This window comes from Tachysurus fulvidraco, chromosome 1, assembly GCF_022655615.1.
Source record: "Tachysurus fulvidraco isolate hzauxx_2018 chromosome 1, HZAU_PFXX_2.0, whole genome shotgun sequence".
NCBI lineage: Eukaryota > Metazoa > Chordata > Actinopteri > Siluriformes > Bagridae > Tachysurus > Tachysurus fulvidraco.
Genome location: NC_062518.1, coordinates 8945703 through 8961926, shown reverse-complemented (window position 1 = coordinate 8961926; position 16224 = coordinate 8945703). Strand labels below are relative to the sequence as shown.

Here is a 16224-nt window from a genome sequence, read left to right as displayed (position 1 = left end):
ACGAGATGAATTTCTCCACAGTTCACTCATCCTACAAGAGAGTCAAACCAGTCATGGTACCTGTAAGGGTCTATGTGTTTTCTGAAGTCTGTGAATGTTTGGAGAAGAAGAACACTATATCCTTATGCTAAGGTATAGAGGGGCATTCTTTTCGTCCTGCTTCAACAGCTGATTAAAGACTGTGTCCATTGCAATCAGCATGTTTCACATACTTGTGCGTGTGCTTGCCTACCTGTCACAAGTCACAGTGTTGTACAGAATCTCTGGATACCAACTTTGAAGCTTAATTTTGAATTAATGGCTGGTAGATATTGTGAGCAGATTATAACCTGGCGGTCATTTTAACTACTTAACACATTTGTTACAAAAAAGACTTCAAGTCATTTGAAATTTAGTGTTGTTTTTATTCTGTGTATCAAAACCTAATACACAATTCTCCCCAGTTAATGGTTATTATCCAACTATCCATTTTTATGTTGATTAATTTTCTATAACAGCACCCCTGTGATGACAGTGTTGACTTTAATTCAAATCACACCTCGCTAATGCTCATATGGCTGAATTAGCAAATCTCAACAGCCGTACTGCAAAATTTAGTGGAAAGCCTTCCCAGAAGATTACAGTTACATTTGGAATAAATTGAGATGTTCAACAAGCATATGCGGTTATGCTTTTGGGCTATGTAGCATATTTAGAGATCATATTCTTTTTTCATAACTGAGTAAATAAACATTTTTAAACTTTTTAAATCTTACTGTGAATGATTTTTCTGTCCAAAAATGATATAAAGTTCGGCTGAGGATGAAGCCGTGGATAGGCAGGTATGAAAAGCTCATAGTCTCAATAAAGAAGCCCTACCAAATTTTCCTTAAGGACCATGAGAAGGGGAGAGAAAACAAATTTAGTTAAGTCAACAAGATCAAATTCTACGCTATATATATTTAAAACATGCATAATTACTATAAAAACAGAGCTTTTGAAATGTGGTTTACTAGAAATTGCCCATTAAATAAGGTTTAATATTTTATAATAATAAAGTTCTAATTATAATAAAGAACAAACTATGGTATACAACCATCACAGGGTGTAAGAAATAACTTGGCCTTTGTGGTCATTTTCTGTGATAAACACAGGAAACTTATATTGTTTTAAAGATTACATCATTTTTCTTCCATCACTCCCTAGCATACCTGGCAGCTTGTTCTGCTCAAAGAAGGCTTTAAATCCAGACACAGTTACAGCTGCTGATAAGAATTTTTAAGGCAATACTAAATAAGCAGACTTTTACTATCAGTGTACCTCGAATGCTGGTAAGGTCTAAAAGAATGGACAGATACAGAGGATTTATAATGGTCCTGTTGTACAGACTGACTCAGCGGTATATGTGCAACACCCTTAACCAAATAGAAAACACATGTGAAATGTGGGCTCCTAAGGGCCTGCATACAGAGCTGCTTTTGTACCATAAACCCAGTGGCTGATGGATAACTGTAATAGATTGGCAAAGTTCCTGCTTAGTCTGTTGGTTCTTCTGGCAACATTTTAAATGCTCCTCCACTGCTAGTGTGGATGGACTGATTGGTATATATATTGTTCATCTGTTTCATGCTCTCATCTGTATATTCTTATTGAATACAAGATAAAAGTTTCAATGCCATCAACACAATTGTTATTGTCATCTTGCTAACTAGTCAAGATTTCTCTTCTTATTTGATTTTAGAGCTAAATGTGAAAACAGACCATTATTTATATATTTGGGATGGTGGAATATTTTTCTCCTATTAAATGCTCTTGTATAACTGCACTAGTAATATCCACCTGTGATGTCACCAGGGCAGACAGCTGCTAATTTGTGAAAAATAAAGCAAGGACCAACAAATTAGCATGAATACTGCTAATTTCATTACACTTATTTTATTTTACACATAATTATCTTTCAGGGTGGAGTTTTCCTTTAAGGTGACTGGATATGTGGTATACAAATGATATATTTTCCCATTTTAATTGTTTCATCAGTAGCGCTTATCAGATGTACTGATGAAAGCCCTTTGGTGAATTACAAGAAGAATAATCTTTAAAACGCTCTGTCATTTTGTCGTTCTAACATATCTAATATGTAAATATGGTGTGAAATCGAGCTCTTACCTGTGTTACATGTCAAAAAAAGTTAAAGCAATCTGTGTGGATGACATTAGCTGCATGTGCAGGATTTTTTTAATTTAAAACAGTGACATGGGCTTCGTCAGCATTTATCTGAAGGATTTATAAACTAATCTTACTAAAGCACATAAAGAATGAGAAGCACTGTCTAATAGCCTTGCTGACATGTAAAGAGTCTGTTTACTCTTTGCGAGATATAATATCAGGATTTCTAGCCACAAAATGACACTGGAAGTTCGTTAAAGGAAAAAAGTGGCTGTGTATGTTTATTCGAAAGCATTTATGTATGACCAAGAGGGTGGGCGCCGCATGTTGAGTGCTCAATAAGCAGCCTTGTTAGTGCAAATTGTTGATCTTACTATATATAAAATGCTCTATTCATGAGTGGAATAGAGGCTCACTGTGGCCACACCTATCCAGACTCTGACACTGTGGCCACAGAAGAGGTCCACTGCCATAGCAAGGCTGGAGTATAACAAGCAAAAACAAAGAAGCCTCAAGGGAAAGCTCCAAGAGCTGACATCAGTTACAAACTCTTGGCTCTGATCATGAGCGTACACACAGACTCTATGTTCCACAAGCAGGAAACAGGAATGGTTGTCTATAATGGGCTAAAGTTGTTTCAGTGTGGAAGTGGAGTCATTGTGTGGTGTTATATAACATGTAATTGATGTAGCTTTGGTTATAATTGCTCAGTGATTTTAGATCTTAATGTATGACAGTGTGCATGATTTTTATTGCATTCCATTTTTATATACATATATACAGTGTATATAACATATATACAGTGTATATAACATATATAATATATATAACAAAGACAAAATGTGCACCCAAGTCATTCATTAATGAGCAGCGCATGTATATCATCTGGCAAAAGATAGTTTAGGAAAATTAAATAGATCGACAAAAAGAAAGAACTGAGGATATTGCAAAAAGACAAAAATCATAAAATGATTAAACTATTAATTATCTTATCAAATGATATGTTTGAATACATAGTCTATTCATACTGATTATTAGATATTTACCATTAACAATTATCAATTAATTCATTAAATATGAAACTGGATCATTAAACGTGCACCTCATAAGCTTTTCGTTATAAATGAAAGAAACAGAAAAACGGAAATATGAATTCAAGGTTGGATCTGGCTCTAGTTTTTTTAAGACATAGATGTGTACTGTATGCTGCAACTGTCACGTTCACTATGAACAATATGCACCCTGACCAGGAGAGGGCACAATCGTTCACAGTTTTTTAATTTCTTTCTTTGTTGTCTGCTCCATGGCCATCCTTATTTATGCAGGCTTATTTTGTGTTTCTGTAATTAGTTGTTTGAAAACTGATTAAAACTGTTTAAATTGTGAGATTTTTTCCTTCTTGATGTTGTTTTGTCAAATTTACTGTATATTTGCACTGTTGCTTTTGTTCTCTTCTTTGCGTTTTTTTGTCTAATCATTGTTTTTTCTTCTTCTCTATCTTCTTTTCCTCTGTTTTGTTTGTTTTTGTTGCTTTGTGAGAGTAACATACTCAGGCACAGATGAAAGTCTGACTACTCACCCTAGAGTTAGAAGAACATAGAAGAATCCCAATTTTTGTTTTGCTTGGTTTCTGTATAATCTTCCGAATTATAGTAAAGAAAAAAAAAACCCTAGACATTAGATAAAAATACACAAGAGGTTATAATAGTTTTTTTTTTTTCGTATTCATTTTTTAAAAAGGGAAAAAGCAGTTGAGGGAACAAATGCTTATTTAAGATATAATGTAAATGTTAAGCCATAAAAGTCCCACAAAATTCAAAATAACTCCAAATGATCTCACATCATTTCTCATAGCTGACATCATACAGCCTCTGACACCTATGATCTAAGTGTTCATAAATTTGTATACTGTATAAATATTATGTCAAATGAATAAAAATTTGTATGCACATGCTTATTTAATCAACTTGTGCCAGCCAAATGCGTTAAACGTGGAAGGACTAATGAATCCTAATGAATTTTTTGCATGAATTTTTCCCCCATCATCTTCTTAAATATAGACTACTTGCTTTTTTAACTACAATTTTTCCATTCAGTATAAAAACACTGCACTCTCTGCTTACAGGAGTTTTTTCTGTTAAAAATAGAATTTGTTGTCTTAAAATGTAAGAATTTCATGAGTTTCTGAGACACTCAAATCATCTCATCTGGCAACAACATCCATGTCATCCATCTGGTCTTTAAGCATCCATCCATCCATCCATCCATCCATCCATCCATCCATCCATCCATCTTCTGCCGCTTATCCGGGACCGGGTCACGGGGCAGCAGTCTAAGCAGGGATGCCCAGACTTCCCTCTTCCCAGACACTTCCTCCAGCTCTTCCGGGGGAATACCGAGGCGTTCCCAGGCCAGCCGAGAGACAAAGTCCCTCCAGCGTGTCCTAGGTCTTCCCCGGGCCTCCTCCCGGAACAGATGCCCAAGCCACCTCAGCTGACTCCTCTCGATGTGGAGGAGCAGCGGCTCTACTCTGAGCTCCTCCCGAGTGACCGATCTCCTCACCCTATCTCTAAGGGAGCGCAACTCATTTCGGCCACCTGTATCCGTGATCTTGTCCTTTCAGTCATGATCCAAAGCTCAAGACCATAGGTGAGGGTAGAAACGTAGATCGACTGGTAAATAGAGAGCTTCGCCTTGTTTATATTCAGCATCTCTCATTGTACAAGGAAGTCCTGACAAATAGGTGGTGGAATGAATTTCCCCTAGTTATGTGAACATCTGAGTCATTGGTTTTCAAATGTCAACGAAAGACCTACCCCTTCAAGAAATACTTTAGTTAAAAACTCATTGTGTGTTTTCCATACTGTACCAATCTTCCCAAAAGGGTTTTTTGACCAATGGTACTCTTGAAAATAGCATCTGCCAAATTCCACCAGTAAAAGTAAATGCAGTCAAGTCAAGTTTGAATACTGAGAGATGCTGTGGAAAATGCTGATAATTAAAATGACATATGGTTTTCCACTGTAAACTTATAATATGTATAGGAACACTTGTAAAGCTGTTGTCTTTAGAGCCATATAATCAAAGGGCGTCTGGTAGTGGTTCAGGTGTTGGGCTACCATTTGGAAGGTTGTGAGTTTGATCCCATGTCCACCACACTGACACTGTTGGGCCCCTGAGCAAGGACCTTAATGCTCAATTGCTCAGTTTAATTTAAAAAAATAAATACATAATGTAAGTTGCTCTGGATATAAGGGCGTCTGCCAAATACTGGAAATGTAAAAGTAAGTGTATATTTGATCGACGTGAAGAACCTTTCCACACATTCATACACACAATATTGCCTTCTTAGTTCTGAGTGTTACTGTTTCTGCACTGTAAATTTTATCCTTCCCCTATTATCGTGACATGCTCACCTCATGAGTGTGTTGTGTGAGATCAGTGTAGGGGGATTCCGTGGGGAATAATAACAAGAGGAGGGTGTTCGGTTCGATTAAACGGGATTTTCACGGCAGTGGGGATTTCGGTACTCTGGCAACCCCAAACAATCTCGCGGCACTTGCTCGAGTGACGTTTGGATTCAGGAAGAGGTTGAGTTTCACGAGCTCGGAAGTTGCTTAGCAAATGTTAAGTTAACAGTTCCAAAAGTAAGTAAATTAAATCTTTATTCTTTAAAAAAAATAACAACAGATATCGAATAGCTAACAAAATAGGAATATATTAAATATAACAAATATTAAATAAAAAAATAGATATAGAAAATTTAAAAGTAAGCTAGCTAACAGCTAGCTAAGTTAAGCTAAGTTAGCTAGCGGCACTACATTTAGTCTACTTCAGCCAGCTAGCGTTAGCTTATGTAACTTTAATACTTTATCCTTGTTTTTCTGTCAGTCAGAAATGTTTGCAGAACTTATTAAATGTTAACAGACCTCTGTATCTTTAAACCTTGTGTTATTTTTTTAATAAGAGTTTGAGTTGCTGGATAGAAAATATAAAGCTGTACTAACAAGTGTTTTGAAAGTTTTACCCATTCGGCCCCGCCTAGTTATGCATCTTTGGATCCGTGTAACAATAGGAAGCATCTTGTATGTGTGTGTTTGTTTGTTTGTGTAAATTGTACATTGGCTTTATCTTGTGATGAGGCTGACTATCACATAACATAATAATAACATTTCCCTTTGGTAGTTGTCTGCTTCCATTGGGGTTGCCATGATGCGGTAATATGGGGTTTTCTGTAACGTTATTTTTTCTGAGGAAAGTAGAAAGAACAGGTCGTCTCTTAATCAGTATATGTCCATATAGTACCGTAGCGTAAAACCAAAAAAAAAGCAATTTTCAGTAATTTCTGAAACATGTTTTATGCTTTATGCGTATACAGTGGTGTAAAAAAATGTTGGCTCCCTTCCTGATTTTTTTTTTTTGCATGTTTGTCACACTTGATATTTCAGATCATTAAACAAATGTTAATATTAGTCAAAGATAACACATAAAAAAATGCAGTTTTTATTATTAAGGGAAAAAAAATCCAAACCTACATGGCTGTATGTGAAAACGTGCTTGGGCCACCCTTAGCAGCAAGAACTGCAATCAAATGTTTGCGATAACTTGCAATGAGTCTGTTACAGCGCTGTGGAGGAATTTTGGTCCACTCATCCTTGTAGAATTGTTGTAATTCAGCCACACTGGAGGGTTTTCGAACATGAACTGCCTTTTAAGGTCATGCCACAGCATCTCAATAGGATTCAGGTCAGGACTTTGACTAGGCTACTCCAAAGTGTTCATTTTGTTTTTCTTCAGCCATTCAGAGGTGGGTCATTCAGATGTTTTGGGTCATTGTCCTGCTGCAGAACCCAAGTTTGCTTCAGCTTGTGGTCACGAACAGATGGCTGCACATTGTCCTTCAGGATTTTTTGGTAGACAGCAGAATTCATGGTTCTATTTATCACAGCAAATCTTCCAGCTCGTGAAGCAGCAAAACAGCCCCAGTCCATCACAGTACCACCACCATATTTTACTGTTGGTATGGTGTTCTTTTTCTGAAATGCAGTGTTACTTTTACACCAGATGTAATGGGACACACACTTTCCAAAAGTTCGACTTTAGTCTGGTCAGTCCAAAGAATATTTTTCCGAAAGTCTTAGGGATCATCAAGATGTCGTCTGGCAAACCTGAGATGAGCCATTATGTTCTTTTTGCTCAGTGGTTTTTGTCATGGAACTTTCTGCCCAGTCTCTTTCTTATGGTGGACACTGTGTTTCATGAACACTGATCTTAACTAAAGCAGGTGAGTTCTTAGGATGATGTTGTGGGGTCTTTTGTCACCTCTTGGATGAATTGTCACTGCACTCTTGGGGTAATTTTGGTTGGCCGGCCACTTTTAGGAAGGTTCACCACTGTTCCATGTTTTTGCCATTTGTGTATAATGGCTCTCACTGTGGTTACATGGAGTCCCAAAGCTTTATAAATGACTTTTTATAACCTTTTCCAGACTAATAGATTACTCTCCAGACTATCAATTACTTTCTTTCTCATTTGTTCCTGGATTTCTTTGGATCTCTGCATGATGTGTAGCTTTTGAGGAACGTTTTGTCTACTACACTGTCAGTCGGGTCTTATTTAAGTGATTTCTTGATTGTCAGCACATGTAGCAGTAATCAGGCCCTAGTGTGGCTAGAGAAATTAAACTTAGATGTGATAAACCACAGTTATGTTTTAACAGGGGGCAAACACTTTTTCACACAGGGCCATGTGGGTTTGGATTTTGTTTTCCCTTAATAATAAAAACCTTCATTTAAAAACTGCATGTTGTGTTTACTTGTTATCTTTGACTAATATTTAAATGTGTTGGATGATCTGAAACAGTTAAGTGCAAAAAAATAAAAAAAAATCAGGAAGGGGATAACACTTTTTCACACCAAATATTCGTAATATTCCTCTTCTTGTTCTTCTTCCTAGATGGCATCATGTAGTGACATGCACAAATCCAATCCAGATGAGTATCCATCATCCAGATGTATGGCTGATATGGAGAAGGAGTCGTATCTAAGCCCTACAGATAGCCCATCTACAATTAGTGTCTCATCCAACATCCAGGAACAGCAAGGCTATGATGTTGAATTTGATCCCCCACTGGAGAGCAAGTATGAATGTCCCATCTGCCTGATGGGTCTACGGTCAGCTGTGCAGACACCATGTGGTCATCGCTTCTGTAACAGTTGTATTAAAAAATCCATCAGGTGAGCTGTTTGCCATCTCTTCTTCTGTACATTGAACAGGAAGCTTTAAGCCAACATTTTATATAAGTATATTGTTAGGCTTTGGACAGCAGTGGTGCCAAATTTTGGTATGATTGATGTAAACAAAAACAAAACAACAACCATAATGTACATCTTAAATTTCCATGACAGTTCAAGTTGAACTCGTTAGGCAGAAGATGACTATAACAAGTTATCTTTCTGGTAGGGACACGGGGCAAAAATGTCCAGTTGACAATGAGGTGCTGACAGAGGACCAGCTTTTTCCAGATAACTTTGCCAAGAGGGAAATCCTGTCTCTTACTGTACGCTGCCGCAATGTTGGCTGTAGTGACATAATGGAGCTCAGGCACCTGGAGGTAAGTTTCAGTTATTATGATGAGCATTCTGCCATCTCAGAACTGCTGATGTGTAAATTCCTGACAACACAGAACAATTTGTTTTGTAGAAAAAAACTAATTAAAATAGTATGAATAGTATTTTTTTAATGTTAATTAAGGTGTATATTTCTTCTACAGAATCACTTGAAGCTATGTAAATTTGCTACAGTGCCTTGTCCCCAGTGTCAGAGGCCTGTATGGAAGAATAGTATAGAGGACCATATGAATCAGGACTGTTTACAGCGTCTGATCACATGCCCTGACTGTGCAGAGGGTATCATCTATGCTGACAAACAGGTGAGAAGCTACGTAAAGAACTGTGACTTTAGCAAGGTAAACCATCTCTTTAAGCTTAAATAATGACTGAAGTGTGTGAAAAAGAGCAAAATTGAAACACCTTTAAAGAACTTCCTATAAATTCAGCATTCTCAACCTTTCCCATTAGTTTTGTTTTATTTTCATGGTGAAGATTTGTACTGACCACATGCACATGCTTATGTCTGCCCAGTACTGACAACCAACAGGAATTATGAATTGAAGCCATGTTCTTTTAAAATTCTGAAAGCCATTACAGTGGAAATGTAGCTGGAACTAATGTCTGATTGGTTACAGTGATTTTTACATATGTATGATATTAATAGAGTATAAAGGATTAGGCTAGATGCTAAAAATATCCAGCGACTTGTTGAAACAAGTCTAGCTGCATTGTCTTTCTCAGAATTTTTCAATACGCCATAGGACGAGTTTGAATTCTTGCCTAAAGGCATTATCTTTTATAAGCCCATACTTTCCGTTTGTCTTTACACGTGATTAAGACAAAGAAAGTTAGACTTTAGCCCTATTCGGACGGGACTAGTTTTACAGGGGGCCGTTAGAGAAATTTCAGTTTCACAGACGTACTTTGTCATTTTAATCCCGGTTCAAATATGCCATGTCTGTCTTTTGCTCACACGACCTGTGTAAAAATTCCAGAGCAAATGACCTTTTTCAGCAAAATCGGCGCTCCTCTGAGAAATCTAATCCTGTCTGAATGCGAATGTCTGTGATTGCCGAAAATGATTTTTCCAAAACACGTTTTCCTGTCTGTTTTGGTCAACATGAACTAGCGTATTAACCCTAGCGCACCGGTATTCAAGTTTCTGCTTTCTTCACACCAATAATGGATGTAAATGTGTTTGCTTCTTGTTATGCTTCACACATTCGCAGTAACGTCGTTTCAGATATTCCATGCGGTCTTTGCACTTCACCCAATCGAAGGTATTTTGTATGGATGGACAAACCTCACAAACTTTTTTATAAACTGCTTCCCATACCTTGTGGTTGTGTATACAATTTTCAAACTGAAATTGAAACGTAGGTTCGCTCCAAACAGAAATTAACCCAATGTTTCCTCCCGACTCCAGTGTCGTGCCGCTTTCTTTTTCGCCGCCATTTTACTATTGATCGGTCATATGACCATACGCAATCCACGCATCCTGGACATGTGATCTTATGCAACGCCCACATGTAAAACACAGACACTCCTATCTCCGTAATAAACACAGAGATGTTAGTCCCGTCCGAATCCATACATGAAATGACAGACGTCGGCTGAAAAAATTGTAACTCAAACGTCGTTTGGAAGACTAGTCCTTTCCGAATAGGGCTTTTGTGTATCTCTCTTTGAGCATCAGCATTTATCTGCTTTGACGTTTCTTCTGTACACTCCATTTCAATAAATATATATTGATCTCTTATGGAAACAGTTTGTTCTCATTGTTGTTATGATTATATGAGATGGCAAATAAAATGTTTGGATGCTAATCCTGTAAAATAAATAATTAAATCTCTGGGCAAAATAAATTGATTAATAGTTTCTGAAGGACTCTATTAATGAGTGAAATGCTATGATTCTAAGCAAGGTGTAAGAGAGTTGATTTTATTAGTAGTTGATTTCTCTACGATCAAATGTTGATTTTTGTACATACATTTTAATGTTGTGTTTATGTCTGCAGTTTCATGAGCAGATGTGTCCCTTTGTGAATACAGTGTGTGAGTACTGTGGAATGGATTTAATTCGGGGTCAGGTAAGCAATGCATTTTACACGTGGGCACATTTTCCTCTGCGTTTAATTTAACTCAATGTATTTAATGGACTATAATTATATATTTGTTTTAGTTGTCGTCACACTGTGCCACAGACTGCCTGAAAGCTCCTGTTGCCTGTACGTTCAACATATTTGGCTGTCAAGAAAAGGTAAAGCCATGTCATATACATGACATTTCACATTCTGTTCATTTATTTCACTAATAAATTTAAGTAGTATAGTTACATATTCGAGTCATGACAGGATTTGTAGCTGAAATCATTTTATGTTATTGATAGAATAAATAAGTGACTTCTGTTGTCTTAGATGCCGAGGAACAACCTGGCCCTTCACATGCAGGAGTTTACACAGATGCACATGCGTTTCATGGCTGACTTCCTGAGGAATCAGAGTGTGAATGGCATTCTCCCCGCTCCAAAATGTGGCCCTTCATGTTCACCCCCATCCGAACATGGTGCCAGTTCCAGGGTGGGAGAGCCATGTCAGTGCAGCCAGGACATGCAGCAGTTACGTGAGACTGTTGTGGAACTTGAGGGCCGCCTCGTGCGCCAGGACCACCAGTTACGGGAGCTGAGCATTCGCAATGATACACAGCATACACAGATAACGGAGCTACGCAAGAAGCTGGCATCGCTGGAAGAGAAAATGCACGAGCTGGAAGCTCAGCAGTACCAGGGTGTTTATGTATGGCGATTAGAGGGATTCTCAGCTCACCTGCAACAACAAGAAGCAGGACAACCAGTAGTGCTCCATAGCCCACCATTCTACACAGGAAAGCCAGGGTATAAGCTGTGCCTGCGACTGCACCTTCAGACACCCAGCGCGCCACGTTGCTCTAACTATATCTCATTGTTTGTGCATACTATGCAAGGAGAATTTGACAGCCAGCTACCGTGGCCCCTTCAGGGCAACATCCGATTGTCTGTGCTGGACCAGGCTGAGGGCCAACACCACACTGAGATAATGGAAACCAAACCAGACCTTCAGGCCTTCCAAAGGCCCACTATGCAGCGCAACCCCAAAGGCTTCGGCTATGTCACATTCATGCAGTTGCAGGCATTGCGCCAGCGTGGTTTTGTTAGGGATGATGTGCTGCTAGTGCGCTGTGAGGTCATGCCTCGCTTTGACACAAGCCTTAGAAGAGAGGGCATGCAACCTCGAGGACCTGAACCATCTCTCTGAGCTCATTTTACTCACTTTGTTGTTGCTTTACAAGTTCTCAGAGACACACCCTAATAACACAATGTTTCCTTTTGTTTTAAAGAGACTATTTTTACATTCTATTACATTTATACATTTAAACAGTGCATTGCTTTAGGGTGGCAGACACAATACTCAAATAATGAATTAACAGGGGCATCAGAGATTCGGCCACTGAGAAACCAGAAGTATTAATAGCAGCCCTCGGTTGTGTACTGTGAAAACAAGAACCTGCATTCATTGTTTTTTTTAAATACCATTCCTTTAATAACTGAATAGCTTTTTGGGAAATAATTTTGGGAAAGTCTTTCTAAAGGATGTAGTGGTATGTAGCAAAAATGAATATCTGTAGATACTTTATGCTGAATGCACTGAAGAAAATAAAACAATTAGATAACAACCCCCTCTGTAACTGATAATGAATGTGTTGCCGTTAGTTCATTATCGCACATTCCAATAATAGAAAGAATTGACAAAAAAGACAGACAATTTTGCTTGATAACAACGTAGTGTTTTCTTAGAAGAGCATTATCCAGACCCAGGGTTTAGTGTCCTTGGCTGAACAACAGACCAACGGAGCTATTCAGTCATTAAGAAGCGCACAAGCCACAAGATTAACTATGTCAAGCTATCGCTATTGTGTGTGTGTGTGTGTGTGTCTGTGTGTGTGTGTGTGTGTGAGTGAGGACTAAAGGCATGGCCTAAAATGAATTGTTAATTAATTAATTTTTTGTGATTATATTAAACTTTAGATTGATTAAATATTTGTCTCAGTAACCTACCAATGAATACTTTAATATATGAAAAATAAATTTGTAAGATCCATCTTACTCCTTATTGATCTTTTCCAGAATGGTCAAGATTCTGGGTCAGTATCTCAAAAACTTTTGCTTTCAAATGTGTGACTGACTCGAGAGCGATCCCTCTTATTCTCTTCCCTCACTTCATTAATCGTCAAACATGCCTTTTCTAACCCAGACTGCATCATATTAGTAACAGTGAGAAGCTCCATGTCAGTGATTCCAGATCTGCCATCAGATGAAGAACGACGTCGAAGACTGCTTCCTTTCTCTACATGACCCTCTCCATCCAGCTCCAGTAAAGGAGTCAGAAGAGAGACCTCTGAAATAAACTGTGTGATTTTTATCTCCGGTTGGATGAGGTGTGCACGTTCTTTGATTTTTTCATCGAACCCTGAAAGAGTGAGAAGGAAAGGCACAATAACATGTTAGAAAGGTTTCAAACGAATAAATACTGACTCATGAAGATATGTGACTTTTAAAGGAGGCTCGTTGTTATGTAGGCAATAAGGTTGTGATTTGATTACTTTTTATATTTGACTGCAATGCAGATTACTCTTAATTTCAATAAATATTGTGACTTGGAAATTTGCAGTTAATAGTGGGTCTATCTGCTATCTGACGTGGCATGATGTGGGATTTTTTGTACTATTTTCTTATTTTTATTATATTTCTTATCTCGTTCTTTATACATATGTTTTTCTTAACCATTTAAGAACATAAAACTGGAAATGGTTCCTAGGTTTGAGAATCTTTTGAGAACTGATCATTAATACAGATTATAGATATGAATATATAAGGGACCAGTCTTACTTTTTTGTTTGCAGTTCCACAGATAGGGAGAAACCACCATTTCCAGCATTTTCTCAAGGCGACAGTATTCCATTGATGGGCCTCTAGACTCATGGACTCCCTTGACATAAACAATTGTAAAATGTAGGAACAAGAACACTTGATAAAGCTGTGTGTGTGTGTGTGTGTGTGTGTGTGTGTGTGTGTGTGTGTGTGTGTAGCCTTACCTTACCTTACCTGTAAGATTAGCAGCATCTGTCTGATGGATGTGGGGAGCAGAGAAAGGTTGGTCGGGAGCAGCTCTTCCAGTGGAAGCCTCATCAGGACAAGATCCCTGAAGGCTAGCAGGGCCATCTGCCTAACTGTGAACTCATGACCCTGGGGTTGAGCAAACAATACAGAGATGGGTAGCAGGTAGCAGTAACAATAATTTTAGTGTTATTTTTCTGACTGTTGTGGCCCAATTATGGTGTAATTCATGTGACATTGTTTTACCTGAAGTGGATAAAAAATAGCTTGGAGTGTGGGCAGGATTTCTGAGAAAAATTTAATCCATACATCTGCTAAGAAAAATAGCTGATCTTTTCCTGGAAAGAAAAGTGAAATATTCTCTCATTGATTGTGTAAATATAAGTGATACATCATGTGTTTGTGTTGTTTCTTACCTTCATGTAGTTGAACCTCTTCCAAAATAGACCTAAAACCTTTATTTAGAAGCTGATTCTAAAAAAAAAGAAAAAAAAAATGTTAAAGCTTTGCCTAATATAACACGAACTTATCTAATTGTAACCTCATACAGTATAATCCATGTTTAAATCTATTTAAAATATTTTTTGAAGGTTCTTGTGTACATTTTGGAGCAGATCATGTTTGAATACCTGGAAATACTCTTCAATGAATGACCCCATTTCTGTTTTTAAAAGCCACCTGTCAATCAGAGGGTGAAAAGCATTTTAAATAACCTGCTTTCGGTCTACTCATACATCAACTTTACCAAATATAAAATATTACTTACATCAATATTAATCAAAACGTATTACTTTCTTGCATATTGTTAAATGCTTATGCATGACTTGTTTATATGTGAGTACCTGATGCTCTCATTTAGGGAGTAGAGTTCATTCTTTTGCAGTCCTTCACCTCGAAACACCTTAATGACTGCAGAATAGATACTAAAACAAATTGTGAATGAGGTTTGTACAATTTTTGCTAATTAATAAAAGTCAAAACTGACTTTGTATGTTTAGTGATCCCATTTAGTTTTAGCCTGTGAACTCTACCTGTTCATATCACTGACACTGGATTTAGACTGTGGCTGAGGTAATGCTGGCAGGGTCACATTGCCTGAGCCAGGAACTCGCTGCTGACTTGAGCTCATCTTCGATGCTTTGCTTCAATGCATACGCAAAGGTTCTACACAAAGTTCAAAATAGAAATAACTGAAAATGAAACATACCTACTAAATGTAGAACAGTGACACATTTATCTGGCTTTTTTTTTTAAATCAGGGATAGCTATTTTCACTCACTCACTTTCTACCGCTTTATCCAAACTACTCAGGTCACGGGGAGCCTGTGCCTATCCCAGGCATCGAGGCAGGATACACCCTGGACAGAGTGCCAACCCATCGCAGGGCACACACACACACTACAGACAATTTTCCAGAGATGCCAATCAACCTACCATGCATTTTTTTGGACTGGGGAAGGAAACCGGAGTACCCAGGAGGAAACCCCCGAGGTACGGGGAGAACATGCAAACTCCGCACACACAAGGCGGAGGCGGGAATTGAACCCCGGCCCTGGAGGTGTGCCATCGTGCCCCCACTAGCTATTTTCAGGTGATTGATTTTCAGAGCTTGTGAAAGTGGCCAGGTGGGAAAGCTGCACTTCCTGTGGTGTACTAACTTCCTGTTACCAATACTGTGTAGTGTGCATACATGTGTTTACTGATTAACTAAACACAACACACTACTGAACCCTGAAGGTGTTTCAGATGAGTGACAGGGACATAGAATACATTTCAAGGTGATGTTTCTGAATAGGAGCATATTTCTAATTTATTACAACGGTAAAAGTTAACAAAACTAATTGCTATAAATAATTAAAAAAATATGAACCATCATATTTATGGCTAAGCCCTACTTAACAATCTATTTACAGTTCATTGAGGATTCCATTTTCCAGTTTATTTCATCTTCCTTTTGAAGACATATACAAATATACTTTGCTTCACCTCAAACGTACATATAAGAGCTTTGCTAGCTTATCTACACAACAAAAAAGATTTAAGAAATTCTGACTAAATGATGATCAATAGATTACATACCCAAGTTGTTACTTTACAGGTGAATGTTGTATTCAGTCATTATTCCTTTCTTTCTGGAACAATCTTTGTGTAAAATTTTACATTCAGAGTTGATAGACAGTTTCTTATGACACAGAGAATAATTGTGCCCGTGGTGACTTTCTCCAGCAATGCTTGTGAGCAAACTGCTGAAGTCTATTTTTCTCACTTCCCTAGGTTACTGATTCATTAACTAAGGGATCTCTGTATTGTATTGGCC

The 16224-nt window shown here is 37.9% G+C and overlaps 2 protein-coding genes across 4 annotated transcripts; one reads left to right on the top strand and one right to left on the bottom strand.

Annotated features, from left to right (window-relative positions):
- Window positions 1-5635: 5635 nt before the first annotated feature.
- traf6 (TNF receptor-associated factor 6) lies at window positions 5636-12896 on the top strand. 3 transcript variants are annotated; one of them, XM_027136898.2, is made up of 7 exons: window positions 5636-5792; window positions 8101-8381; window positions 8608-8758; window positions 8918-9076; window positions 10774-10845; window positions 10938-11015; window positions 11173-12896. In XM_027136898.2, exons 2-7 carry the CDS (start codon window positions 8101-8103, stop codon window positions 12046-12048), a joined length of 1617 nt encoding a protein of 538 aa, XP_026992699.1. In that variant the 5' UTR covers window positions 5636-5792; the 3' UTR covers window positions 12049-12896. The 3 variants fall into 3 exon arrangements, with proteins under 3 accessions (XP_026992699.1, XP_047663567.1, XP_047663585.1); XM_047807611.1 differs by having other exon boundaries at window positions 5677-5771; XM_047807629.1 differs by lacking the exon at window positions 5636-5792 and adding an exon at window positions 7412-7429.
- Window positions 12897-12943: 47 nt separating this feature from the next.
- On the bottom strand, window positions 12944-16143 carry LOC113636665 (proline-rich protein 5-like). The gene is made up of 9 exons (XM_027136901.2): window positions 15987-16143; window positions 14939-15071; window positions 14750-14830; window positions 14537-14585; window positions 14324-14381; window positions 14154-14245; window positions 13896-14036; window positions 13680-13779; window positions 12944-13260 (listed from the first exon to the last, which is right to left on the bottom strand). Exons 2-9 carry the CDS (start codon window positions 15034-15036, stop codon window positions 12944-12946), a joined length of 936 nt encoding a protein of 311 aa, XP_026992702.1. The 5' UTR covers window positions 15037-15071; window positions 15987-16143.
- Window positions 16144-16224: the final 81 nt, after the last annotated feature.

What these genes read in the sequence shown, in the direction of transcription:
- traf6 (XM_027136898.2), top strand. Translation starts at nt 8,101, where the DNA reads ATGGCATCATGTAGTGACATGCACAAATCCAATCCAGATGAGTATCCA. An exon ending in TGTATTAAAAAATCCATCAG is followed by an intron (nt 8,382 to 8,607) that starts GTGAGCTGTTTG and finishes TCTTTCTGGTAG; the next exon opens with GGACACGGGGCAAAAATGTC. An exon ending in TCATCTATGCTGACAAACAG is followed by an intron (nt 9,077 to 10,773) that starts GTGAGAAGCTAC and finishes TTATGTCTGCAG; the next exon opens with TTTCATGAGCAGATGTGTCC.
- LOC113636665 (XM_027136901.2), bottom strand. Translation starts at nt 15,036, where the DNA reads ATGAGCTCAAGTCAGCAGCGAGTTCCTGGCTCAGGCAATGTGACCCTG. An exon ending in TCATTGAAGAGTATTTCCAG is followed by an intron (nt 14,382 to 14,536) that starts GTATTCAAACAT and finishes CTTTTTTTTTAG; the next exon opens with AATCAGCTTCTAAATAAAGG. An exon ending in CTATTTTTTATCCACTTCAG is followed by an intron (nt 14,037 to 14,153) that starts GTAAAACAATGT and finishes GCTCAACCCCAG; the next exon opens with GGTCATGAGTTCACAGTTAG.